The sequence below is a fragment of the Aulostomus chinensis genome, chromosome 15 (assembly GCF_037954235.1).
Source record: "Aulostomus chinensis isolate RoL2024-O1b breed Wild chromosome 15, RoL_Achi_v1.0, whole genome shotgun sequence".
Classification (NCBI taxonomy): domain Eukaryota; kingdom Metazoa; phylum Chordata; class Actinopteri; order Syngnathiformes; family Aulostomidae; genus Aulostomus; species Aulostomus chinensis.
Window position 1 is genome coordinate 611,695 of NC_141334.1, and position 25,867 is coordinate 637,561.

The following is a 25,867-nucleotide window of genomic DNA, read 5'->3' on the forward strand; positions in this document are numbered from 1 at the left end:
TCCGTTACAGGTTGGAAGCAGGTCCGTTTCTTCTTTTTTTAACCTCTTTGCTTTCTTTATTCCACCCTGCCTCTCTTTCTTTCTCTATTTAAGACGACTCGGTCTGTTGTGTGTTTATTTATTTATTTATGCATTTTATAAGAAAGTACGCAGCTTTTACGTTTTAAGTGCTCCTCAAATGGGAAGACGTAAAAGATGGAGCTTCATATTTTAGAGCACAGCTTGAAAGTGGCGAGTATAGAGAAGGAGGGGATCCAGGTCTGCACTCACGGATTAATCAAACTCGCCTTCCTGGCCTCCAAAACCAGGTACGGAGCCCGCCGGACGGACACATTCACACACTCACGCCAGTCACGGACACACTCGCAGCGGCTGCTTTAGCAGCTGTTTAAGCTAGTTCCTGTGCCACCACGTCCAGGTCTGTGTGTGTGTGTGTGTGTGTGTGTGTGTGTGTGTGTGTGTGTGTGTGTGTGTGTGTGTGTGTGTGCGCGCGCGCGCTCTGCCACCAGTTTCCAGGCCTATCCTTGTCCTCTGGTGTCATTTTGTAGCTTTGTGCCATCTGTAGCTGGGTCGACGCCAGCTGGGGGTTTGTGTCTCTACTGTGTGTGTGTGTGTGTGTGTGTGTGTGTGTGTGTGTGTGTGTGTGTGTGTGTCCGCGTCCAGCCTGTATACCTCTATGAGGGCAATTATGACAGGCAAACTTCACTTCATGTGTGAGCCCAGCAGCCTGGGGGGGGAATCTTTCATGTAACTGAGCAGCAGTGACGTCACACCAGGTGGGGGCAGGTGTCCTGCTGTGTGTTCGCATCAGTCCACTCACACTGTGAATAAGCGACATTGATGATTAGCAGGGAACTTGACAGGGAGCGTGAGGGAGTCCCAGCCTCCCTGATGGGCAGGATGCCCACAAACATGGAGGCCATGGATTTCTGGGACTCCTCAACTTGGAAGTGTTTCCAGATTTATGAGCTATGAAGTGAAACTGGAGAGCACGACTACCACCACCACAGGGCTGCCTGGACATCCTAAAGTCTTACATGTACTAAAAACACGTGTACAGTAAGTACAGAGTACTTCCTGATATCATGTAAATGATGGCTGTTGGTCAACTATCTGCCTATTTGATGTTGAGCATCCTGAAGAAACTGAGAACCTGGTCTGGTCTCAGGGTGCTGGGGTCCACCCCGTCTGAGGCAGTTTGTGATGCAGGAAGGTGTTTGGTCAGTAGAAGAGTTTCATCCGCCGGCTCCTCGTGTCCACGAGTCAGACAGATGCTCGCAACACGGCCGCTGAGCTGTCACACCCGCATCCAAAAGATGCCATTTTGGCATTTGTTGTAGTTTCTTATGTTGAAGGTGAAGAAGTGCAGAGCTTCACGTTACAGACTGAATAAAAGCTCCTCGCAAAGTTCCTTGCCTGCGCTGCGAGGGAGGAGTGAAGCCTGCCAGCTGCTCCTGCTTGAAGGGGAAGATTCTCTCTGTCCACACTGATGTGTTGCTTCATAGTTGGCCTGAATGGAAACTGACGAAAAATCAGTCTGCAAATGGAGCTGGTCATTGTTATCAGTCCAGACGCAGCACAGAAACTGCAGCTCTCATCACCCTGACGTCCTGGTGGCTGACAGCTGCCCTGATTCCTCCAGGAACCGCTGCTGCTGTAGAAAACAGAGTTGTTAGTCCCCGGCTGCTTTTCTCACCTTGCAGACAAATATGAAGTGCATTGAGTCACTGACCTGTGAAGAATGTTCTTTTCGCCGCGGCATGGTACATCCTGTTTGTCCTGGTTTCCCTTTGTGCTGAAGAAAGTCTGCGAGACACGATTTCTACAAAGTTCTTCATCCTGTGTGTTCCTGCCTTCTGGTCTGGTGCATCATGACACCAAACCAGAAGGCAGAGATGTTTCTGGGCATAAATCAGTTATAAGCTGGGCAAATTTTCAACATGGCTGTTGATATGAAACCGAATTGATTCTTGGCTCTGACTTGCTGCTTTGATCGGTACGGACTCGATTTCTTCATTGATTAAAGGTTTCAGTCTCTAAAGGCTTGCGGCTGCTGCTGAAGGCCGTCAGCACGCCAGCGACTGGGTGGTCAGCGGTTTTATATGTTACAAAAACACGGTTGAGAAGAATTGCTGTTGTTTGAAATTTTAACAAAAAATAAATTCTGAAGTGAGATGCACGAACATCTAAATACGACCTGTTGTTCGGGTCAAAATGCTGTGTCATAGGATCCGCCCCTTGGACCGCCCTCATCCAGCCCAGGCACCGCCCCCTAAAACCATTAGCTTCAGGAAAACCGATTATATTACACAAGAATGTCAGACCTAAGATGGCAGATGTGTAAACCTGACGGTCCGATTCAGTGGTGGTGAGGAACGTCTCCAAGGTTGCAGTCATCGCCCAGGCACCCGGACTGATCAGTACAGGTATCGACACAGACACACCTACCAGTACAGGTATCGACACAGACACACCTACCAGTACAGGTATCGACACAGACACACCTACCAGGACAGGTATCGACACAGACACACCTACCAGTACAGGTATCGACACAGACACACCTACCAGTACAGGTATCGACACAGACACACCCATCGTTACAGGTATCGACACAGACACACCTACCAGTACAGGTATCGACACAGACACACCCATCGTTACAGGTATCGACACAGACACACCCATCGTTACAGGTATCGACACAGACACACCCATCGTTACAGGTATCGACACAGACACACCCACCGGTAGAGGTACCGACACAGACACACCCACCAAAACAGGTACCGACACAGACACACCCACCGGTAGAGGTACCGACACAGACACACCCACCAAAACAGGTACCGACACAGACACACCCACCGGTAGAGGTACCGACACAGACACACCCACCAAAACAGGTACCGACACAGACACACCCACCGGTAGAGGTACCGACACAGACACACCCACCAAAACAGGTACCGACACAGACACACCCACCGGTAGAGGTACCGACACAGACACACCCACCAAAACAGGTACCGACACAGACACACCCACCAAAACAGGTACCGACACAGACACACCCACCAAAACAGGTACCGACACAGACACACCCATCGTTACAGGTACCGACACAGACACACCCATCGGTACCGGTACCGACACAGACACACCACCAAAACAGGTACCGACACAGACACACCACCAAAACAGGTACCGACACAGACACACCACCAAAACAGGTACCGACACAGACACACCACCAAAACAGGTACCAACACAGACACACCACCAAAACAGGTACCGACACAGACACACCCACCAAAACAGGTACCGACACAGACACACCCACCAAAACAGGTACCGACACAGACACACCCACCAAAACAGGTACCGACACAGACACACCCACCAAAACAGGTACCGACACAGACACACCCACCAAAACAGGTACCGACACAGACACACCCATCGGTACCGGTACCGACACAGACACACCACAAAACAGGTATCGACACAGACACACCCATCATACCGGTACCGACACAGACACACCACCAAAACAGGTACCGACACAGACACACCCACCAAAACAGGTACCGACACAGACACACCCACCAAAACAGGTACCGACACAGACACACCCATCGGTACCGGTACCGACACAGACACACCACCAAAACAGGTACCGACACAGACACACCCACCAAAACAGGTACCGACACAGACACACCCACCAAAACAGGTACCGACACAGACACACCCATCGTACCGGTACCGACACAGACACACCCATCGTACCGGTACCGACACAGACACACCCACCAAAACAGGTACCGACACAGACACACCACCAAAACAGGTACCGACACAGACACACCACCAAAACAGGTACCGACACAGACACACCCATCGGTACCGGTACCGACACAGACACACCACCAAAACAGGTACCGACACAGACACACCCACCAAAACAGGTACCGACACAGACACACCCACCAAAACAGGTATCGACACAGACACACCCACCAAAACAGGTATCGACACAGACACACCCATTGGTACAGACACACCCATCGGTACAGGTATTGATCGGTGCTGAATTAGCGCTGCACCGTACTGATGGATGAAGTAACGTGTCCTTGATTGTCCAAGCCAACCCTGCGATGGATAGCGTGCAGGTGGAGAAGGTCCCTGTCTTTGATTTCTCTTGCTTTGATCTCTCCTGTTCAGATGCAAGTTTTTCAGTTTGACAGAGACTCCGGAGGACTACACGATCATCGTGGACCAGGAAGGCTTTAAAGGTGAGCGTCTCTTTGCGGATCTGTAATTTCACCGTGGCAACCGTCCCATTGTGTAATCAGTGATTGTCTCCAGGAAGCCGTAGCCTGGGCTCCAGTGTCTGAGCACAGTTTGTCATTATAGACGTGAGGCCAAGCTGCTTCTCTGGCTGGTTTTGTGGTTGGCTGAGTGAGTGAATCCATGTCATTACACACCCTCGTCCAGGGTCACTCTCCTTGGTTACCCTGGCGACTGCAGGCTATTTGTTGCATAACCGGTGCAGGTATTTCTACTGGTGACTGGCTCGTCGTGTGTTGTAGCTACACAATGAAACCCAGGCTGATGCATTTTTGAAACCTCACAAAAAGAGAGAATTTTCTGCCATGGGAAATGTATACATGTGTGTCCTGGTGAGAGCGAATTAGGCCTGAACGCTGAAGTGAATCACCGCACAGATGAGTCCTCTGACAGTCAGCTGCCATTGTCTAACACGGGTGCTGCTGACGCCACGACTGCAGCCCTCACATACATCATTAACCAGGTAGCAGCCGCCGCTGGTCAACCACAGGCACTGAGGACACAAAGGTCCAGGACCAGGGCTCAGGAGAGGTGGTTCAAAGACTGAGAGCAACCCTAACCCATTTCCACACCCCACACATACGCGCATACATATATACATACTTACAAATACGCGCGCATACATATATACATACTTACAAATACACGCGCATACATATATACATACATACAAATACGCGCGCATACATATATACATACATACAAATACGCGCGCATACATACATACATACATACATACAAATACGCGCGCATACATATATACATACATACAAATACGCGCGCATACATACATACATACATACAAATACGCGCGCATACATATATACATACATACAAATACGCGCGCATACATACATACATACATACAAATACGCGCGCATACATATATACATACATACAAATACGCGCGCATACATACATACATACATACAAATACGCGCGCATACATACATACATACATACATACAAATACGCGCGCATACATATATACATACATACAAATACGCGCGCATACATATATACATACATACAAATACGCGCGCATACATACATACATACATACAAATACGCGCGCATACATATATACATACATACAAATACGCGCGCATACATACATACATACATACAAATACGCGCGCATACATATATACATACATACAAATACGCGCGCATACATACATACATACATACAAATACGCGCGCATACATATATACATACATACAAATATACGCGCATACATATATACATACATAAATATAAGTATATGTATGTATATACATATAATTGTGTATATATGTGTGTGTGTATATATATATATACTCTCTCTCTCTCTCTCTATATATATATACTATATTTTATATATATATATATATATATATATATATATATATATATATATAAAATATAATATAATAGTGTGTAGTGTATGGATAGATAATGACAAGTTTGGTGTAGCTCATGCAGTGGCATGGTACTGCAGTTATTTAGAAAAGTACTAAGTACTCTGATACTGCTTCAGCTAGTTCCCTCTTGCTGACGAGGCTGTTGTGTCCCCAGAGCTGCCTGAGTCAGAGCACATCAGTGTGGCTGATGCCACATGGTTGGCCCTCAACGTGGTGTCAGGAGGTGGCAGCGCCTCCAGCTCACAACCCATCGGAGTCACCAAAATAGCCAAATCGGTCATTGCACCGCTGGCCGACCACAACATCTCCGTCTTCATGCTGTCGACGTATCAGACGGACTTCATCCTGGTGAGTGCAGCTATCTGTGCTCCAGTGACAGGACACAGCTTCTAAGTGTCGTGAGAGGAGCTTTGCTGTGGTTGGTGCTACATGAATAACCCGACCTGACTTGACGAGTTGAGCAACAACAACCCTCCATTAAAAGACTGAAGAGGAACCAGTCTGTTGAACTGGTTCCAGCTCCTGTCACACAGCTGCCCAGAACCATTTCATAGACGTGGTCAGGTTCACAACCTGCTTGTCAAACCCAGAAATGACTGACTTTCAGGTACTCACTAATAGGTGTTCTTCTTTCTGACTCCAGAATCCAGGAAGAGCCAGCCACATATATGTAGCATGAAGCTAACGGAGACTGATGCTAACAGCGGCTAAACTGTCCAAAAACCTCTGTTCACCAACTCTCCAGGTTGTCTGTTGTAATCCAGGTCTCCTTGATCCTGACGGAGGATCAGGGATCCACTAACACTTTGATTGGAGATTAAAACCAACTAGAACCCTTCTGGTTCAGCGCTGATCTGAATGAGCAAGTTGGTTCAACTGACCATGACAGCTGGTCCAGCTCAGTGCTAGCGGGAACTAGTGCCCAACCGTAGCTGGAACCTATGGCACAGTGTGTTTGAGTGTCTGGCTCTTTCTGCGTTCACACTCACTAAAAAGTGATGCAGGAGGAAAAAACATCTTGGTGAGCTAAATACTCCTCTTAGTGAGTACTTGGAAGATAAAGTATTTAGGTGAAGTATTGCTATAGCAGCATGCAGGGTGAGGACCATTAGCTAGCGAAGGGTTTCTATCCACCATGACATGCAGAGGCAGTCAGCGTGGAGACACTGGGCCTTCCTCTGCTCCACTTCCTGTGATTTAGAAAGAAATACCAAAGCCTGTCCAGCCACAGGGGTGTTTTTATTTCCTCAGAAAAACAAGTTGGAAAAAATGTAGATAATCTGTTGTTGTTACATAAAGGGATCAACAGATCAGCCTCTTACTGGAATTCCAGGTATCATACACAGTTTCCTGTCTGGACACTGGCTGCTCCTGCCCACAACCCTCATTATTAGTGTAGATAGAGAGATGTGCGCTCATCCTGTTGCAGCTTCTCCTGCTGTCCCCCCTGTCTCACTGCCTGTCTCACTGCCTGTCAGATTGTATTACCTAATGTCAGCCGGCTGGCCTACAATGTGTCTTTTCATCATTAGCAACCGTGTGTTACATAAAGCAGAAAAGCCTGACCAACGTGTTGAATTCACTCACGGACAAAGAGACGCAAGGAGCTTTTCAGTCAAGCAACTTCACGCAGCTGTCACTCTGGGTTTAGGAGGCTCCCCTGTTCCACCGACATGACCACGTCAGAGACGACCACGTCAGAGACGACCACGGGGACACATGCGCGTCGCCCTTTATCTGAGCCTACAGGGCACGAGAACGAGTCCGAACACCCAGGAGCAAGAGGAGTGAGGCCGCCTCGTCTCAGAGTCAGAGACTTCAGGGAAGGTTTTCAGTTACAAACCTGAATTACGGACTGGCGTCACACTGGAGGAGACATTTCATCCTTTTGTTCTATTGGACACGTTAAAGTAATACAGCACTCGCGAATTCAAAAGAGTCTTAGATGTGGGTTGCTTACAAGAGTCCGAAGGAGCCTACAGAAGTTGTGGAGGTCATTAAAGGTCATCAGTGGTGGTGACCTTGAAGTCATGTGACCCTGGTGTAGCTCCTTCCTAGGCTAACGTTAGCTTAGCACTGCTAACGTAGCATCCAGGCTTCCAGCATCATCAGAGGGTTCATTAGTGAAGATGATCTTGATGAACTCAACCTGGACGATCATCAACTTCTGTTCACCAGAGCTGATTTACTGGTTCAATCACCACAGTCACATGGAGCGAGAGAGAGCAAGACTTGGGAGTCCTGCCATGACAAACTTACTGGAGCAAATCAAGACCAAAGAACTTTCAGAAAGGAGCATTTTCACAGGGAGACAGAACAAATCATGAATAGATGCTGTGCAGAAATCAGCATTTTCATCTTTTTATTGTGGTGGAATCCCAGTGGGAAGCAGGGTTGGAAGTTCCGACGCAGGTCCTGGGGTGTTGAGAAAGTCACTGGCGCCTCCCATCGTCTCCACCGCTGCTCCCAGTGAATCCCTTCATAGATCAGTTTGTCATTTCAACTGTCTCCGGGTGATGTTACCGAGCCAGTCGTTTTCCAACAGTGCAGGGAAGCAACATGCACAAAAAAAAACTGCAAGAGGAAACGGTGTGACTGCAGTGGCGCTACGGTCTCTCGCCTTGAACCAGCCTGCAGCAGCCACATGAGGAGAAGCGTCATCCTGCGCGGGCGCTGTCGACCAGATGCAGGGCTGCTGCGTTGCTGGTGTCCTCATATCCGAATGAACAGTCGGAGCATGTTCACATCCCCCGATGCCCCTGGCTTAATGCACGTTCTCCCCGTCTCCCAAGCTTCCCCTCTCAACCTCGCCTCTTTCAATTCTCGTCCTCAGGTTCGAGAGCGAGATCTGCCAATGGTCATGCACACGCTGTCTTCCGAATTCACTTTGCTTCGGGTGGTCAACGGAGAGACTGTGGCTGCTCACGATCTGGGAGTGACTAACGGCTTTGTGAAGCCAAAACTCGGTGAGGTATCAAACTGCCACGTTAGCAGGATGGATTTAGACGTGTGTGTTCAACATGACCGTGTGGCCGTGTCTCACGTATTCCTTCACTTGTGTTCCTCAGTGCCGCGGCCCATCATTCACCCGTTGTCTAGTCCCAGCAACATGTTCTGTGTGACCAGCTTGGACCCGGACACGCTTCCTTCGGTAGCCACCCTCCTTATGGACGTCATGTTTTATTCTGGAGGGTATGAGTCATCTCCTTGTACTACAGACACAAATACATTAATGTGATACTTCAACCAACAAATGTATTTAGCTTTTCATGTACTCACTAGTAGGAGTCTTAAACCAGCCACGTACATTTAGCTTGAAGCTAACAGAGACTGATGCTAACAGCAGCTAAACTGTCCAGAAACGTCCCTTCACCAACTCTCCAGGTGGTCTGAAGAATCCAGGTCTCCTTGATCCAGATAGAGGATCAGGGATCCACTAACACTAGGACTGGAGACCTGAACTAACCAGAACACTTGTGGCTTGGTTTGCTACCATGAGGGTGACCAACTAGTGCATTCAGTCCATCGACTCACTTCAAAATTAGAGCCAGAAAGTTGCTTTCATTGCACCTCATACTTACTCCTGGTTTTGGGATGTTTCTGAAGTTTGCTCAAATCTTTCTCTGCCACTTCTCAGTGTTATCACTGTCATGTGGCAGAGGGGTGACCCTCACATGCACTTTGTGGAGCATCAGCCAGCCAAACCTTGACAGCCTCATTTTAGCTGGTCCAAGCAGAAGATGTGAAACTTGAGGAAGCAGTAGATTTCTGCATCACCAGTCTGACCCACCTGTGTGTTCCTGTCCAGGCCGAAGGAGTCTGGATCATCCAGTGAGGACTCCAGCCACATCCGCTTCTTCTCCTTCTCCCTGATCGAAGGCTACATCTCCCTGGTCATGGATGAGCAGACGACTCAAAGGTTGAGTAGACGGACACGTTGGTGACTCAGACAGATTTATATCACTGATGTGTAACAAGCTTCCCTCAAGATGTTAAGTGCAGGAAACCCACCTGACCTGTGACAGCAGTTTCTCACAGGAGGCTGGCTAATTTAGCAGAAGAGCCATCAAGAACATGAGCAGCCGCAGACTTCATGGGTTGGCTGGCACGTCAGCAGCTGATCATGGATCACAACCCTGTTGTAAACAAGCCACAACTTAAGTGGGTCGCTCATGTCTTACTGACCCATGGAGGTAAAATACTAAGTGGCCTTTGGTGATTTTTTTCAGGTTCCTCATGTTCTGCAGCAGCAGCATGTAGGTCGTCCTCCATGTTTGTGTAAAGTCTCCTTAAGGGCGCAGGCCACCTAGCCGACCTCACAAAGTCTCCTTTATCCAGAGCAGCGTGTTGAACAGCAGCAGCACGTCTCACCTGCTGGCGTTCTCCTCCGTGGAGGCTGCTGCTCAGTGGTTAATAGTTAGCTCCGCACGTGGACACGGGATCTGTTACCTGTGCCAACTTTAAGATTGAGCGAGGCAGCACTCAGCTACCGAGCTACCACCTGAACGAAGACGCTCTTAGTTGCAGTAATCGTGCTGTCACCTTGCTGCTCCGCCTCCAGATCTGCAAATGTCACCTAGTAGAGGGTTTGTTAGCTGATGGGGTGCAGCTCAACAAGTGGATACTTGTACTTGTGGATACTTGTACTTGCAGTTCGTCTACTTGAATACTGCCGTGATCAAACCTGCGGCTGCTAGCAGCTCACGGCTCATTCAGCGTGTCCCCTCCTGTCGTCATCCACCCCATGCCCTCCTCACTGCCCTAGTCCGGCCTACTGCAGCTGTCAATCACAGGAAGGCGCTGTTTGCTGCAGGATACTTGTGTAAAAATACCATGTTTAAATACCCCAGGGATCTGCAGGAGAATTACACCATAGATGTAAAAAGTGACGTTCCCTCAGAGCACATGTTCGGGACTGTATCGGTGAAAATGGAATCTGGTGCAGCCCTAAGAGTCAAGGTGAGAAATGAGTGATGGAGGTGTGCCGATTCACAGGAACCACCAAAGAAGAAGACAAGAGGGTGGGTGGAAGAACTGGAACATTGTTGTGTGCGTGTGTTCACAGTTTACAATCTGCAAACACACATAGAAACGAGAGTTCCTGCTGGTCCAGGGGAACTGATCCACCAGACACCTGGAAGGTCCAGTCAGCACAGGTTTCTCTCTGATCTGGGGCTTCTATCGACGAGCTCACTGACTCAAATACCAGGACTGTACTCATGAAGTAACGTCATGTATTTTTACTCCTCTCAAGGTTCCCAAACAACGTCCTCTTCACCAGTGCTTCTGGGGAGCTTTGGAAAATGGTTCGAATCGGGGGGCAGCCGTTAGGATTTGGTGAGTTGATGTGGCTGCTACGCTTTCAGAACTGCCCGCTGAGGACGGACCGTTCAACAGCAGGAGATCCAGGAGACCTTCACTGCTGCTATGTTTCAGTCTACATTTTCAAAGATATGAAGTTGCTGCGTTCAAGCACCGATCGAATCTGAATGAGTCGCGGGTGTCGTCAGCAGTCACGTTGGTGACAAAGGGTTGTTCTGGTGATGTTCTGCTCCAGCAGCTGCAAACCTGCCTCTCCAGACGCCCACAGCAAATGGGACAAACCATATTATTTAAGGGAGGAGGCTGAGGACGAAACCGGGCTTTTCATGCATTGGTCCAGTTCTTGTTTTCTCTGAAGGTTGCCTCTCCAGCTCTGGATGTGTTTGAACTCTGGGATTTACAGTTGTTGTTATTATGAAGAAAGACAAGTAAATATGAAAGAAGTATCTGGATGTTTCCAGCCTGAGCGCCTTGATGGTGAGCTCATGACCTGTGTGTGTTTCAGATGAGTGTGGCATCGTGGCTCAAATATCAGAACCCCTGGCAACCGCTGACATTCCAGCTTACTACATTAGCACCTTCAAGTTTGACCATGCCCTGGTGAGAGAGCGCCGCTCTGCTGTCTGTTCTTTCTAACAACACATAGGTTTGACAGTGAGGTCACTGGTGTTAGTTGGCGGTGGACAGGAGGTGTATTGTACTTTCTTGTCACATGACTCTGCAGTCCTCCAGACGTCAGTAATGGCTGGGAGGCGCCGTGAATGTGTTTCTGATGATTCAGACCAACCCTGGACTCGTGACACACCTGAATGTTAAAATGGCTTCTCTGTGTGTCTCCAGGTTCCTGAAGAAAATATCCAAAGTGTCATTGGCGCTCTGAGGACAGAGGGTCCGGCGTAGTGACGGCGGCCAGAGGAAACCATGACGAGCACCGTTTCCAAACTCATTTTGTTTATCATTTCCAAAAAGTGCCAAGAGCTACTTAGCGGACTACGGCGGCTGAGCTCTGAAGGAAGGGTCTAACCACGGCGTGTGACTGCTCTGTTGGGGGGGGGGGGGTGGCGGCAGTGTGTTTGCCTTTTTGTCACTCAGCCACTCACTCAGCCATTTTCTTTAGCTCCACCCCCAACCCCCACCTCCCCTTCCTCGGCACTGCCTGCTTGACTAGTTGTTGCTTTAGTTTACTAGACTGAATCTGTTTCTTTCCTCTCTAAAGCTGCTCGGTCCCGGCCCCCGACCCTCACGAGTATCGATACTGTATTAGTTCCAGAAATCCTCTCATGGACGGATAAACGAATGTACCCTCAAAGAATAGTAGAGATCTCAAGCTCTCCATTTCCCTCCGTGTCTGGACAGGCTGCTTCTCAGTGCCAAGAGGTTTGATGCCTAAACTGATGCCTTTTGTCAAAATGTGTGCAATTGCAGGAGGTTTGGGAGCGGCAGCAAGGGTAGACCGCCAGCCTCAGTAGTCCGGCGTGTTCTCTGCTGAACTAAACATTGTTCCAACGACAGCGATGACCTGCCTGTGTCAGACCGGGGGGGCCCGAGCTGCTCAGTCTGGTGCAGCATGGCGGTCGTCCCTCTTCCTCTCCAGGAGGAAGGGTTCTTCTGATGTGTTCACACTGTGAGCAGCCTGGTCGACGGCTCGGTCTGAAAGGTCCGGATCGTCCGTCGGCAAACAAGCTGGAAGTTTCAACATCATTTTTATCAAGTACAGTTTTCAGCCAGCTAACGTCGTTGAGAGCATGTCGGAAAGCGCCACCCCGCTGAAGCTAACGTAGCCTTGAACCACCTCATGTTCTGCTCTCTGAAATCAGACCAGAGATCTGAGCTGAATCTGATAGCCGCTAGCATGGCTACCTGTGTTGTTAGCTCCTTAGCCACTAGCATAGCAGCTGACACAGCTCTGTATTCTACTGATTGATGGAAAGAATGTGTCTGAATTAGTTATAAAAAAGAACACAGTTTTCTGACTCTCTTGGGTAGAATAAGTTAGAAAGTAGCGCATTGGTTCGTCGCTGAGTGCAAAGATCTCACAGTCTTAGTGACATCAACAGATAGTTGAACTTGATCATCAGTAGCTACAAACACGCCTTCCTTGCGTAGAGAAGATCAGAAGATTCCCGTCACTCCAGCCTGACGCTGCTGCCACTTGCAGGGGGAGTTTTCTTAGCTGTGTCCAAACCTTTAAAACTCTCCTCCTCACCACTGGATCTTGTTGAACTGGAGGAAGTTCACAACCAACTGTAGGTGCGAAAGGAAGGTTGCTGGGTCAAGAAAGAAGCCTCTACATTTCCTGCTACACAGAAAAGTGGCTTTTTTTCAAGTTCTCACCATGTTGGAGGTTTGCGCTCTCGCATCAGCCTGCAGCCCTGCTCCTCCTCCGAGAGGTGACTGTGGCAACTAATGGTACTTTAGGGTTTGCTTTCATAAAACTGTTTTTTTCATGAAGGTAGTCCTCATGTAGTCCCGTTTCCTTTAGCTGGTTAAAGCTCAAAATTAGTGATTATTGTAGTTGACCGCTAGCTAGTAGCAACCTGCTGGCTAAACATGTCAACTTTTGAGAAGGATTTGCATCGGCACATAAGGCAGGTCCTGTTAGCTTGTTTTGGTTAGTATTTATTGAGGTATACAACAAATATTTATTTAAAAAGTTTTTTCTGACATGATTTTGCAACGGTACTGTTGCTGCCTCTGGGGTTAAGCTCCGCCCACCAGGATTACAATTGGTGTATGGACATACAAACCACTGCAGCAGAATGATGATGGGCTGGCTAAGGCTAGCATAGCTAACGTAGCATTAGCATTCTTTAGCAGCCAGTACCTGATGGACACCGGCTGAGCCCTGAGCTTCTGGCAGCAGATGTCAAGCTGCTTTACAAACGCAGTAAAGAGTGGACGCCGCGACGTTGAACCGGTGCTCCTCCAGAACAGCTGCACTGCCTGACTTGGTTTGTTTGCTCTCGAAGCCGCGGCGCTGCTCACAGTCTGAACCCTCAGTGCAGTTCGGTTATTCACAATGTTTGATTTCTGAGCCACTTTGACTGGAACGGTGGTTTAAGAGTGCGAAACATAAGCTAAACTTCTCACAGGGAAGGAACCTCTCCCGCCAAGCCCTGGCGTCCATGTTGGTCATGAAGACCCCACCCACCTGCCCCAGTCTGCACTTTAATGCAGGTTCCACCCCACAGACCTGCTGTACTGATGTGAAAACTGATCCTGTCAGGATGGGGAGATTTCTGTTGGTCTTAAGATTACGTGACTTTGTTTTCCTTAGGTTATTTTGCGCCATATTTTCTTCTGATCAGACCTGATTGGCAGAAACACGGGATTTTATCTGTGTTCGGACGTGAGGAAGGACACAACTCTGCTGATTCCATCTCAGAGAAAAAGTTAAAAGCTTTTCATTTAGAGTTTCATGTGTGAAAAAATAAATCATCCCTTTTTCTTTCTTTTAAGTTGTTTGAGTTGTTCCAGTTTGTGGTTCAGTGTCATTCTGGGGACGGTCCTCTCACTGTTGCCTGTCCCATGTGTACTTTCATCAATAAACTGGTGACACCTCGAGCCGGCCTGGTTTTCAGAACCTGAAGATGAACTGTGAGGACCACATTAGTAAGGGTTGGTTCATCCTAGTTAACCCTGGACTTTTATATTTGCAGTTGAAGTGTCAATGAAGAATTTTCCATCAAAATATGTCACTTCACGTCTGTTATAAATGTCAACCGAGGCAGTAACCTGTGCACCCGCCTGCACTGACGTCTGCAGTCCCACCTTCAGAGTCCTGAACAGGAAATCGATATTCTGAAGGAGTCGATGTTCTCGTGGGGAGAGAACGGAGCAGCAGCAGGGATTTACAAGCTGCAGCAGAACCCAGGGAAGGATGTCATCTTGAGCCTGTGATAATCCGCCAAGCAGCAAACAGCAACAGTGTTGTTGCCAAGATGTTCACTCACAATGGCCGTGACGTTCGTCTGGCGTCGCCGCTCCAGGGTCCAGGCTTGTTTTCCACTGCTGACTCGATGTTTTGTTCCTCTCAGGTGGAACCTGAAAGACACAAAATGACTGCAGAACCCTCCTCAGTGGGAAAAAGTTGGTTTTAAAAAGATGCTCAATCATTTGACGTCTAGAGGATTACTGGTAATCTATTAGAGCAGAAAGGTCCCTGGAGGGAATCTTCACGCCTTCTCGCCCCCCCAGTGGTCGACATTTCTGCTTCATAGCCAGATTTTTGGAGCCTTTTGGGGGACTGGCTTTTTGCCCATTCTCCCCTGAGCAAGATGAGACGATGGAGACTCTTGCTAGTTAGCGTAGCTCAATGGATGGCAGTGGAAGGGAAGTGTTTGCAAAGCTCCATTATCGTCATCAAAGTCCCTTTGCATTTGTTTAAGAGTTGTGAATAACATTTGTTATGAGATCATTTCAATAAATTAAAAGGTGGAAAAATTCAAGAGCGACTGCTGCTACTGATCACGAGGAGGAGGAGGATTCCTGCTGGACGCACCAGCATCCTGGACCTGAGTTAGCTGATGCTAACACTTCCCACCCACTACCAGCCATTGGGCTAAGCTAACCTGTATCCTGGACCTGAGCTAGCTGATGCTAACACTTCCCACCTACTACCAGCCATTGGGCTAAGCTAACCTGTATCCTGGACCTGAGCTAGCTGATGCTAACACTTCCCACCTACTACCAGCCATTGGGCTAAGCTAACCTGTATCCTGGACCTGAGCTAGCTGATGCTAACACTTCCCACCTACTACCAGCCATTGGGCTAAACTAACCAGTATCCTGGACCTATCCTAATCCTAATCTATCTTCTTGTCTCTGAGGCTGATGGACAATAAGCCAGTTTTTTCCCCAAAAGTTACCCTTTTGCTTTACATTTGCGGCAGATCACAAACAGACCATTAGTTCCACTGGAACTTTGTTTTCAGTGGTTTAAAGCAGCAAAGTTCCTTCATTTCAGTCTCAATACTAACTGGTTGATGTCAGCTGGATCCAGGAAGCTGTGATACACCTGTCAGGCTATGAAGTGCATGTCAACCAGGGAGGTAAGAAGGTGCAAGCAACCATTTGTGCTGAGCTTGAACCAGGCCAAGCTGCTCTTTTGTACGATTTCTTGCCATTTCTTAAGGCAACAACTCCATCTATAGGAGGCAGCGCTGACAGCGCCCCCCGACGTAAACAGTGGTAGACAGCTGGGTCGACACCAGCTCTACATGTTGTCATCCATCCACCCATCCATCCATCAGTCCATCCATCATTCCATCCATCCATAATTCCATCATCCATCCCTCCATCCATCATTCCATCATCCATCCATCCCTCCATCCATCATCCATCCATCCATCCATCCCTCCCTCCCTCTTCTCCTGTTGAGGGTGGTGGGGGTGGAGCCTATCCCAGCAGCCTTCCCCTTGGACAGGTCACCAGTCCATGGCAGGGCCAACACATAGAGACAGACAACCATTGGCTCTCCCAGCCACGCCTACGGTCAATTTAGAGTCTGGATTAACCTGGTCCCTCTTGATGTCTTTGGACTGTGGAGGAAGCTGGAGTACCAGAGAGAACCCAGCAGGAACAGGGAGAACATGGAGACTCACCCAGAAAGACCCCGTGCTGCAGCCGGGGCTCCACCCACAGCCTTCTTGGAGGGGGGCCACCGTGAGGACCACGGCTCCACCGGGCCGCCCTGTTATCCATGTTGATGTCCAGGAAAGTCATGTGACAGAGTTGCTGCCCATTTACAACACAATGCTGGCGTGTTTGCAGTATTCTGAAAGGTTTCTGTCATGTAAACATAGTAAAATGAATATGTTTTAAAATGCAAATGTATTCCTCTGCATGTTCTGGCAACAATGTATCTGCAGCATTTGCTAATATCAGCAAACACTTTGTTTGAATGTTTTTCACTTTTTTAAAGGGGAATTTCTTCTTCTTCTCTGCTCAACCCTGCGTGTTGTGGCTGGAGCCCTCAGGACCAACTCAACTACTCTGAAGCCACCACGTTGCTCTTCCTCCATTCCAGCCTGCAACAAATGGGTGCCAGCAGGGGGGACAGCGGGTAAATCGGCCCGAGCAGAGAAAGCCAAACCCCAAACCAACGGGTCCTCATAGCGCTGCATGAGCTTCTCCCCACGCCACCTTTTCTCTGCTGTCTCAGCACACAGCTGAGGCGTGGAATGTCGGTGCTACCATGATCATCTTTCTCCTTACGTAACCCTCCAGCTCAGCTCTGCTGCCCACTCGCTGGTCAGTGCCGGCTTCAGCTCACCTCTCACTTTTAAAGGAACCAGCAGCCAAATTCAAGACAGAATCACTCAACTTTGTTCCCAACACCACCGTAACAAATCAAAAGCTTTGGGAGTGACAGAGACAGCAGTGAGTCGCCTCACCGGCATGAGCAGGACCTTTGATTACATCCTGGCGAGCTCTGCTTGTGTCACCTCACAGGGTTCCTGGGTACTGGCTGGCCAGAGTGACTTAGGCCTGCAGCTGCTTCCTCCTGGGGGCTGGTCCTGATCCCTGGGCTGGTCTGAAGGCACCGTCCCTCCATGCAGGTTGGTTCTGAAGCTCTACAGGTTCTCCAGGCCACCTGTAGGAACCACTGAACCAAACCTGATCCTCTGACTCTGGGCCTCATCACTGGTCCAGAGTCAGCCATATTTATGTCAATGTATTTTCTCTTAACGAGGCTCATTGATCACCTCCGTCAGGCGTTTGTTCTCCAGAGCTGAGGGTATGAGTGGGGGGGGGGGGGGGGCGTGCCGGACGTGCTTGCAGGCCTGTTCTGTTGAATTCATTTATGATCAATGAGGAAATCGTTAACATTCCGGCTTGCAGAGGCAAAGGTGACCAGCTGCAGATCACATGGCTTCGACCAAACAGGATAAAAAAGTTCCCTGACTTTCCTCAGCACCGTCGTTGGTAACTCGCCATCTGTCACTTCCATCAAATCCATGCCTCACAAATAAAAACCAGTGTAAACAGAGGATTTTCTGAAAGCAGTTTATTCTCTTAGATCCACATCTGGTGGTCACGAACTGTCAGCAGTCTCATGCTGCTTCTCTCCTGCTGGGAACGTCGTAAATCAAGGAAAAATCGCTCACGGCTACAAAATGAAGTCCTAGTTGGGCAACATCAGACACGATCACATGACCGGCGCAGGAATCCATCCATGTGAATTCTGCCTTTGTTACGAAATGTGTTTTCTGATAAAAGGGTTAGGAAAAGTAGCGCTGAAGTCCTGAGACTGAGATGTCAGAAAGCCAATTTATGTTTGTGGCGCCTTCAAAGTGACGCGTCAGGTGCAGATGTTTGAGACGAGGACGCTCTTTGAGGGTAGGAGTGCTTTTACTGATGAGTCTGCAGATGTGGTCTCCAGGTGAAACTGAATTTACAGCATCAAACTGACTGTTGGTGCCTCGATCACATGACAAAAGCCTCAACAAAGAGACTGAAGTCAAACTGAACCACTCTCTGCTCGCAGATTTCTGACATGCCGGCCCGTTTCTGAGCAGCAGCGTCCAGCTGGCAGGATCCGTGGCTGGAGTTCTGCTGCTCCAGGAGGAACTACTGATGACAGGTTGGAGTGCTGATCTGAGAGCAGTTTCACCTCCATTTCGTGGGTTTTTCACTTTGTTTCACCATTGAGAGCCACAGGAGCGAGATGTGACGAGCCCTGGCGGGTCCTGAGGCTGCTCCGCCCCCTGGGGTCCAGCTGCTCCTGTGCTCTCACTTTCAGCCATCATGGTGGAACGCAGTGAGCAGGACGTGATCATGGTGTAAGAGTACAGCAATAAACTGAAGGGTCTTTCTGCCTGTGACCTTCGTGCAGGGGGAGGTGAGCGGCGTCAGGGGCAGTAATGGACTGTCCTGCACGCGGTTCCACCCCAGCAGAGAACAGCTGGCTCGGGGGGGCCCGAGTGCCCGTCGGCTTCCTGGGGGTCCCGGGGTCAGCGGGGGCTCAGACCAACTCCCCGCCTCTCATCCGCAGCTCACACGACAGACTTGACCAGCGCCACCATGTGGTCCACACCGCATGCGACATCCAGCACCTGACCTGGTACAGTCACCTGACACACATTCACACAGCAAGTCTGGTTTAATCATGGAACCTGGAACCTGCCAGGTGGAGAGAGGCCGGCGTCAGGGTCGTACCTGAAGAACACCAAGAACCAAGAGCAACGACTGACTTTCCTCTCTCGTGGTTTTCCTTTGCTTTTCTTTTTTCTCTCTAAAACCAAAGTCTTTGCTCTCAAGGAAACCTACGAGAGACGAAAGTCCAACGGTTTGCAAGCTCAACTTGGAGATCAGCAAGAAATGTATTTTTAATCACATTTGTTTTTACTTTTTGTAAATTTCATAAACTTTTGCTCTCAGTTCTTTTTGGTTCTTGAGAAGCTGATGGAACGCGTATGTCCCGGAGCTCAGCTACGTGTGTGACTGATGCTGGGTGGGTGTGGTCTTACTCGCCAGGGGAAGTACTGGTCGTCTCGCCTTCCGATGCCCAAACAGCCTCTGATGTTCTTCCCCCACACAAAGAGCTCGCCGCGATCTGAGACGCGTCAAATATGACAGACGCAGACAGAAGCAGCAGATTAATGGGGATGCAGGGTTGTTTTAGCACGAGTGACATCCACAGATTAGATCAGATTAGATCAGATTAGATCAGACAGGATCCCTCAGGTGAAACCTTTAGCTGCCATTAAACACTGTAGTAGTGAGTCATGAGGACATGTGAGGGGCTTCCCACCCGGACCCTAACCAACGCCATTACCCGTCAGTGCAGCAAAATGGTTCAGGCCGCACCGGATCCGAGCGACAGCGACGGAGGGGTTGAAGTCTGATTGTCCGAACAGAGAGGGGGGGATCATCTCTGGAGTGGCGCACTCTGAGAGCTCTGGGCCTTTTCCTAGAATGCCGTAGCCCCACACGAAGACCTGGCCCTGGTCTGAGGGGAGACACACACAGTGGCTTTTATTGACTGAGCTGAAGAAGACATCAAAACTGCTTGTTGGACAAACCTGTTTACCAGACGCCATGTTTACACCGTCCCAGTGACACATCACACAGTCTTTAACAGGTTCAGTTCTACATCAGATCCACCAGTAAACACCAGACTGGTGGATGGTGGAGGTTCAGGTCTACATCAGATCCACCAGTAAACACCAGACCGGTGGATGGTGGAGGTTCAGGTCTACATCAGATCCACCAGTAAACACCAGACTGGTGGATGGTGGAGGTTCAGGTCTACATCAGATCCACCAGTAAACACCAGACTGGTGGATGGTGGAGGTTCAGTTCTACATCAGATCCACCAGTAAACACCAGACTGGTGGATGGTGGAGGTTCAGTTCTATATCAGATCCACCAGGAAACACCAGACTGGGGGATGGCGGAGGTTCAGTTCTACATCAGATCCACCAGTAAACACCAGACTGGTGGATGGCGGAGGTTCAGTTCTACATCAGATCCACCAGTAAACACCAGACCGGTGGATGTTGGAGGTTCAGTTCTACATCAGATCCACCAGTAAACACCAGACTGGTGGATGGTGGAGGTTCAGTTCTACATCAGATCCACCAGTAAACACCAGACCGGTGGATGGTGGAGGTTCAGTTCTACATCAGATCCACCAGTAAACACCAGACTGGGGGATGGCGGAGGTTCAGTTCTACATCAGATCCACCAGTAAACACCAGACTGGTGGATGGTGGAGGTTCAGTTCTACATCAGATCCACCAGTAAACACCAGACTGGTGGATGGTGGAGGTTCAGTTCTACATCAGATCCACCAGTAAACACTAGACTGGTGGATGGCGGAGGTTCAGGTCTACATCAGATCCACCAGTAAACACCAGACTGGTGGATGGTGGAGGTTCAGTTCTATATCAGATCCACCAGTAAACACCAGACTGGGGGATGGCGGAGGTTCAGTTCTACATCAGATCCACCAGTAAACACCAGACCGGTGGATGTTGGAGGTTCAGTTCTACATCAGATCCACCAGTAAACACCAGACCGGTGGATGGTGGAGGTTCAGTTCTACATCAGATCCACCAGTAAACACCAGACCGGTGGATGTTGGAGGTTCAGTTCTACATCAGATCCACCAGTAAACACCAGACTGGTGGATGGTGGAGGTTCAGGTCTACATCAGATCCACCAGTAAACACTAGACTGGTGGATGGCGGAGGTTCAGTTCTACATCAGATCCACCAGTAAACACCAGACCGGTGGATGGTGGAGGTTCAGTTCTACATCAGATCCACCAGTAAACACCAGACCGGTGGATGGTGGAGGTTCAGTTCTACATCAGATCCACCAGTAAACACCAGACTGGTGGATGGTGGAGGTTCAGTTCTACATCAGATCCACCAGTAAACACCAGACTGGTGGATGGTGGAGGTTCAGTTCTACATCAGATCCACCAGTAAACACCAGACCGGTGGATGGTGGAGGTTCAGTTCTACATCAGATCCACCAGTAAACACTAGACTGGTGGATGGCGGAGGTTCAGTTCTACATCAGATCCACCAGTAAACACCAGACTGGTGGATGGTGGAGGTTCAGGTCTACATCAGATCCACCAGTAAACACCAGACCGGTGGATGGTGGAGGTTCAGTTCTACATCAGATCCACCAGTAAACACCAGACTGGTGGATGGTGGAGGTTCAGGTCTACATCAGATCCACCAGTAAACACCAGACTGGTGGATGGTGGAGGTTCAGGTCTACATCAGATCCACCAGTAAACACCAGACTGGTGGATGGTGGAGGTTCAGGTCTACATCAGATCCACCAGTAAACACCAGACCGGTGGATGTTGGAGGTTCAGTTCTACATCAGATCCACCAGTAAACACCAGACTGGTGGATGGTGGAGGTTCAGTTCACCGGGGTCCGGGCCACTCCTCCCACACGCCGGCCCAAAGCCATGGCAGCTTTAGCCTGATATTTATTCTTATGATACCAACATCCAGGCTCACGCTCATCATGTCAACTGACCGTTGAGAATCGCCACCTGAGAGCCTCCGCACGCAGCCTGGACCACCTTCCCACAGCCGCCCAGGGGAAGATGACGAGGAGAGTTGATCTGAAAGACAACGAAGGTGAACAAGAAGCTGAGTGACAGTGAGGAAGTGATCAGATCTCTGATGCTGATCCCGGGGGAGGATTTACAAATCTGAGGTGGCAACAGAAGATGAAGATGAGAATTGTGTGTCCATCAAAGATGGATGCACCCCTACTCTTCACTCATTGGTACGTCCCATTTTCTCTGCAGTTTTGGCTTCTGTGAATACTGTCATGGCTGAGTTCCAGTTCTGCAATGGAAGTTGGGGTGGAGGGGCGTTCAGAGCCAGGTTCCATCAGCCCTCCTGCCGTCACTGCTGTGTTTCACTGGTTGACATGTCAGAAGCTAATGTCGCGCTGATCTCTGGCGCCACCTGTTGGATGATAGTTCTCTCACCTGTGTGGCCTCGGTGACGGAGGCCAGCTGCAGGTATTCGGAGTTGCCCCACCCAAACAGCTGCCCATCTTTGGACACCGCCAGGCTGCAGTCTCCATAGGTGCTGACCTGCTGCACCTGCACCCCCGCCAGGTCCCCACCCACCTCTGTGGGGGTGGAGCAGAAGCGGTGGTGCCCCAGACCTGGAAAGACCCGGAACTCGTCACACTCAGTACAAATACTCACAACATGAGGATGTCACTTCTAGAAGTATTTACAAGGGTAACTGTTGCCTTTTTACACCTGGGAGGTCCACGCGACCCACAATGCACCAGCAGAACCGTCGACAGCACGCTGACGCACAACTTCTTCTCCGAGTTAAAGAAGAAGGACTGGAATTAAAGAGGCTAAAACCCTGAACCTGGTCCATCTCTGCAGCTCCTGGATCAGGTTCAGGGTTTTCGGACATTCCTGCACATTTCTAACTTCATTCCTCAACAACGTCCTCAGGATTCTTGCCATTTTCACTTGGACCAAACACAGCTGGTCCGTATGAGGAACACTGACCCGTCTGTCCATCAGCGCTCCACCCACACGCGTAGACCCGCCCGGCGTCTGTGAGGAAGAGACTGTGGTCCTGTCCACAAGCCACCTGGAGGAGAGACATCAAGATCCATCAGCACCGATCGGATCCAGGTTGTATGGCGGCGGTGGCGGCTCTCACCTGGACGACGCTGCTGCTGAAGCCTTCCAGCCTGTGAACGACGTGACTGTTGCTGTTGGGACATGAGAGGCAGAGGACGCCGGTCAGGATGGGTCGCGTCCTTCACCCGTCAAAAACACGTGGATTCGACTTGTGAAACTTGACACCAAGTCTGTACCCGAGGGTTCGGTTCAACACCTGGGCTACAGGACAAACAAGGGCGGGGCTGATGAAGCAGCAAGGAGCCCTCGAGCAAGACCCCATCCCCGATCCATCGACTGCACCAGGGAGGTTTTTACCTGAACCACTTTTTCTTAAACCAGCATGGATATCAAGAACCTCGAGGTCAGAACAGAACCATGGTTCTACTCCTCTGTGGAGGAGACGGATGTCACTTTCCCTCTAGAACTTCCTGTCGGGAGAGAACCGCCACACACCTGTAGACTTCCCCGTCCACGACCGGGCGCCCACACTGGCCGTAGGAGTTGTTCCCCAGGCTGAACACTAGAGGGAGCAGAGAGAAGACGGGACAGGTTCTTTCGGGTGCACAGGTTCCCCTCAGCCTACTGCTGCTGGTGGGTTCCTCTCACCTCCCTCTAGATCAGTCAGCACCAGCGAGTGGGCCCGTCCGCACGCCACCTGAACGACTCGGGTCTGCAGAGGCCTGGCCAGGGGCAGAGCCACGGGGGTGGGTTCCAGCATGTAGTCGAGGCTGAGATCTACAGACAGGAGGGAGCGTCAGTGCCCCCCCCCAAAACAGGTGAGCCTCTAACCTCAGGAGAGGCCGCCCGTTTGGACCGGGCTGACCAGAATCTTAGGAAGAGAGAGTTTCTTACGTCGGCTATGCTGGGTGCGCTGGAAGCCCAGCTGAGAGTCGGTGTTCAGGCCCATCCCCCACACTTTGGTCACGTCTGAGGTGGAGGAGGCCATGAGGGTGAAGCCGTAACCACAGGCTGCAGTCGAGATCTAAGACAGGAGACATCAGGTCACTGAGGGCGCCGGCGTGCTGTCAGACGTGGTGAAACCAAAATGATGCAGTACCTGATCTGGATACTACCTCCAGACCAGAACCCTGTGGGCTACAACGTGACCTGTGTCAGCTGATACCTTCTCCGCCGTGTCCAGCCGGTACGGCGTGAGCTGGTACTTGCGGGGCTTCTTCCTGCCGTTGTCCGGCACCACAAAACTAGGAATCCCAAGAGCGCCGGTGAAGCTGAAACCCCACACAAAGACTTTGTGGCCCGGTTTCCTGTGCTGGCCCACGTACTGGTACACCGGACCGCCGCTGTGCCGCTGAGGTCCGGAGGCTTCGCTGAGCGTGGAGGCACAGACTCGAGGAGCAGCTGTTCTGAAAAGAGCCATCCTGGAGGGGGCGGGAGACCAGCTGGGACCTCCTGTTCAGGGGCAGGAAAATACGTCATCATCTGGCGTCACTCACCAGGAACGCCACTACACAACTACACAAGAACAAGCCTGAACACGAGGCGCCCGGACATCGCTCATCCTAACGATCGACCAGGACGTTCACGAGGGTCCCCGGGGACTTACGTCACCTAACACGTGACCCGCGACTTCAGACGCTGAACTTTCCGTTCCGTGTATCTGATGATGCCGAGCTGGAGAGCCTGGGATCAGCAGAGGACGGCGGCCAGACGACGCTTCTCACTCCAACTTTCACCTCGCAGAAATGTGAGGCGCCTACCGGGACGGACTAACCGGAACGAGCCTACCGGGACGGACTTACCGGGACGAGCCTACCGGGACGGACTTACCGGGACGCCTCAGCGGCCGCAGCAGAACCGCAGAGCCTGCAGCAGCAGCGACGTGTTTCAACCACATTGACACCGGTTTGACGTCATGTGACCTTCCGACGGGTTTCTGCTTCCGCTGCGACTCTTCTTCTTCTCCGCTGACGTAGCTGTAACTCGCCTCTGAGAAACAAGACGCCGCCTGCTGTACTAGTACTGCTACTGCAATAAACTGATCAAGGCAGTATTTTGTCGTGTTGGTTGGTTTAAACGTCACAGAACGATTAACAGAGACGAAGCTTTCAATGACGAGTTCTGATGTTCAACTGCATTCATGTGAAACTAAAGTTCAGGAAATGAAATCAAAGAGAACTAAATAAAACCCAACGTTTGAGTAACTGATGGGGTGGAGTTTAACTCCATGGCATAAATAGTTTTTGTCTTTTACTCGTCTTAAATTTGGGGAAAAAAATTCCAGATTTTATTCTTGTGCATAAAAATGCATCAGGAAGCCCGGTGGAGCAGTGGTCCTCCCTGTGGCCCCCAGCAAGAAGGTTGTGGGTGGAGCAGTGGTCCTCCCTGTGGCCCCCAGCAAGAAGGTTGTGGGTGGAGCAGTGGTCCTCCCTGTGGCCCCCAGCAAGAAGGTTGTGGGTGGAGCAGTGGTCCTCCCTGTGGCCCCCAGCAAGAAGGTTGTGGGTGGAGCAGTGGTCCTCCCTGTGGCCCCCAGCAAGAAGGTTGTGGGTGGAGCAGTGGTCCTCCCTGTGGCCCCCAGCAAGAAGGTTGTGGGTGGAGCAGTGGTCCTCCCTGTGGCCCCCAGCAAGAAGGTTGTGGGTGGAGCAGTGGTCCTCCCTGTGGCCCCCATCAAGAAGGTTGTGGGTGGAGCCCC

The 25,867-nt window shown here is 50.3% G+C and overlaps 2 protein-coding genes across 10 annotated transcripts; one reads left to right on the top strand and one right to left on the bottom strand.

Annotated features, from left to right (window-relative positions):
- Nucleotides 1-14,537, top strand: castor2 (cytosolic arginine sensor for mTORC1 subunit 2). The gene is made up of 9 exons (XM_086179297.1): nucleotides 1-308; nucleotides 4,228-4,298; nucleotides 5,912-6,105; nucleotides 8,591-8,723; nucleotides 8,826-8,949; nucleotides 9,566-9,676; nucleotides 11,012-11,094; nucleotides 11,585-11,679; nucleotides 11,920-14,537. Exons 1-9 carry the CDS (start codon nucleotides 196-198, stop codon nucleotides 11,977-11,979), a joined length of 984 nt encoding a protein of 327 aa, XP_086035423.1. The 5' UTR covers nucleotides 1-195; the 3' UTR covers nucleotides 11,980-14,537.
- On the bottom strand, nucleotides 6,991-25,577 carry rcc1l (RCC1 like). Of its 9 annotated transcripts, none has more exons than XM_086179288.1 (17): nucleotides 25,006-25,577; nucleotides 24,341-24,627; nucleotides 24,070-24,199; nucleotides 23,824-23,952; nucleotides 23,671-23,737; nucleotides 23,255-23,306; nucleotides 23,098-23,182; nucleotides 22,552-22,733; nucleotides 22,089-22,176; nucleotides 19,891-20,032; nucleotides 19,551-19,636; nucleotides 19,240-19,346; nucleotides 17,475-19,154; nucleotides 15,033-16,866; nucleotides 9,769-9,893; nucleotides 9,548-9,647; nucleotides 6,992-8,969 (listed from the first exon to the last, which is right to left on the bottom strand). In XM_086179288.1, exons 1-13 carry the CDS (start codon nucleotides 25,070-25,072, stop codon nucleotides 19,077-19,079), a joined length of 1,500 nt encoding a protein of 499 aa, XP_086035414.1. In that variant the 5' UTR covers nucleotides 25,073-25,577; the 3' UTR covers nucleotides 6,992-8,969; nucleotides 9,548-9,647; nucleotides 9,769-9,893; nucleotides 15,033-16,866; nucleotides 17,475-19,076. The 9 variants fall into 9 exon arrangements, with proteins under 9 accessions (XP_086035415.1, XP_086035413.1, XP_086035419.1 ...); XM_086179290.1 differs by having other exon boundaries at nucleotides 6,994-8,969; nucleotides 15,033-15,123; nucleotides 16,683-19,154; XM_086179289.1 differs by having other exon boundaries at nucleotides 6,991-8,969; nucleotides 9,774-9,893; nucleotides 15,033-19,154.
- Between the last annotated feature and the right edge of the window lie 290 nt (nucleotides 25,578-25,867).

Coding starts and splice junctions, on each gene's coding strand:
- castor2 (XM_086179297.1), top strand. CDS start 196: ATGGAGCTTCATATTTTAGAGCACAGCTTGAAAGTGGCGAGTATAGAG. Junction 4,299..5,911: donor GGACCAGGAAGGCTTTAAAG/GTGAGCGTCTCT, acceptor TTGTGTCCCCAG/AGCTGCCTGAGTCAGAGCAC. Junction 11,095..11,584: donor GGGGCAGCCGTTAGGATTTG/GTGAGTTGATGT, acceptor TGTGTGTTTCAG/ATGAGTGTGGCATCGTGGCT.
- rcc1l (XM_086179289.1), bottom strand. CDS start 25,072: ATGTGGTTGAAACACGTCGCTGCTGCTGCAGGCTCTGCGGTTCTGCTG. Junction 24,200..24,340: donor GGCTGGACACGGCGGAGAAG/GTATCAGCTGAC, acceptor CTCCTGTCTTAG/ATCTCGACTGCAGCCTGTGG. Junction 23,307..23,670: donor GTGGACGGGGAAGTCTACAG/GTGTGTGGCGGT, acceptor ATGTCCCAACAG/CAACAGTCACGTCGTTCACA.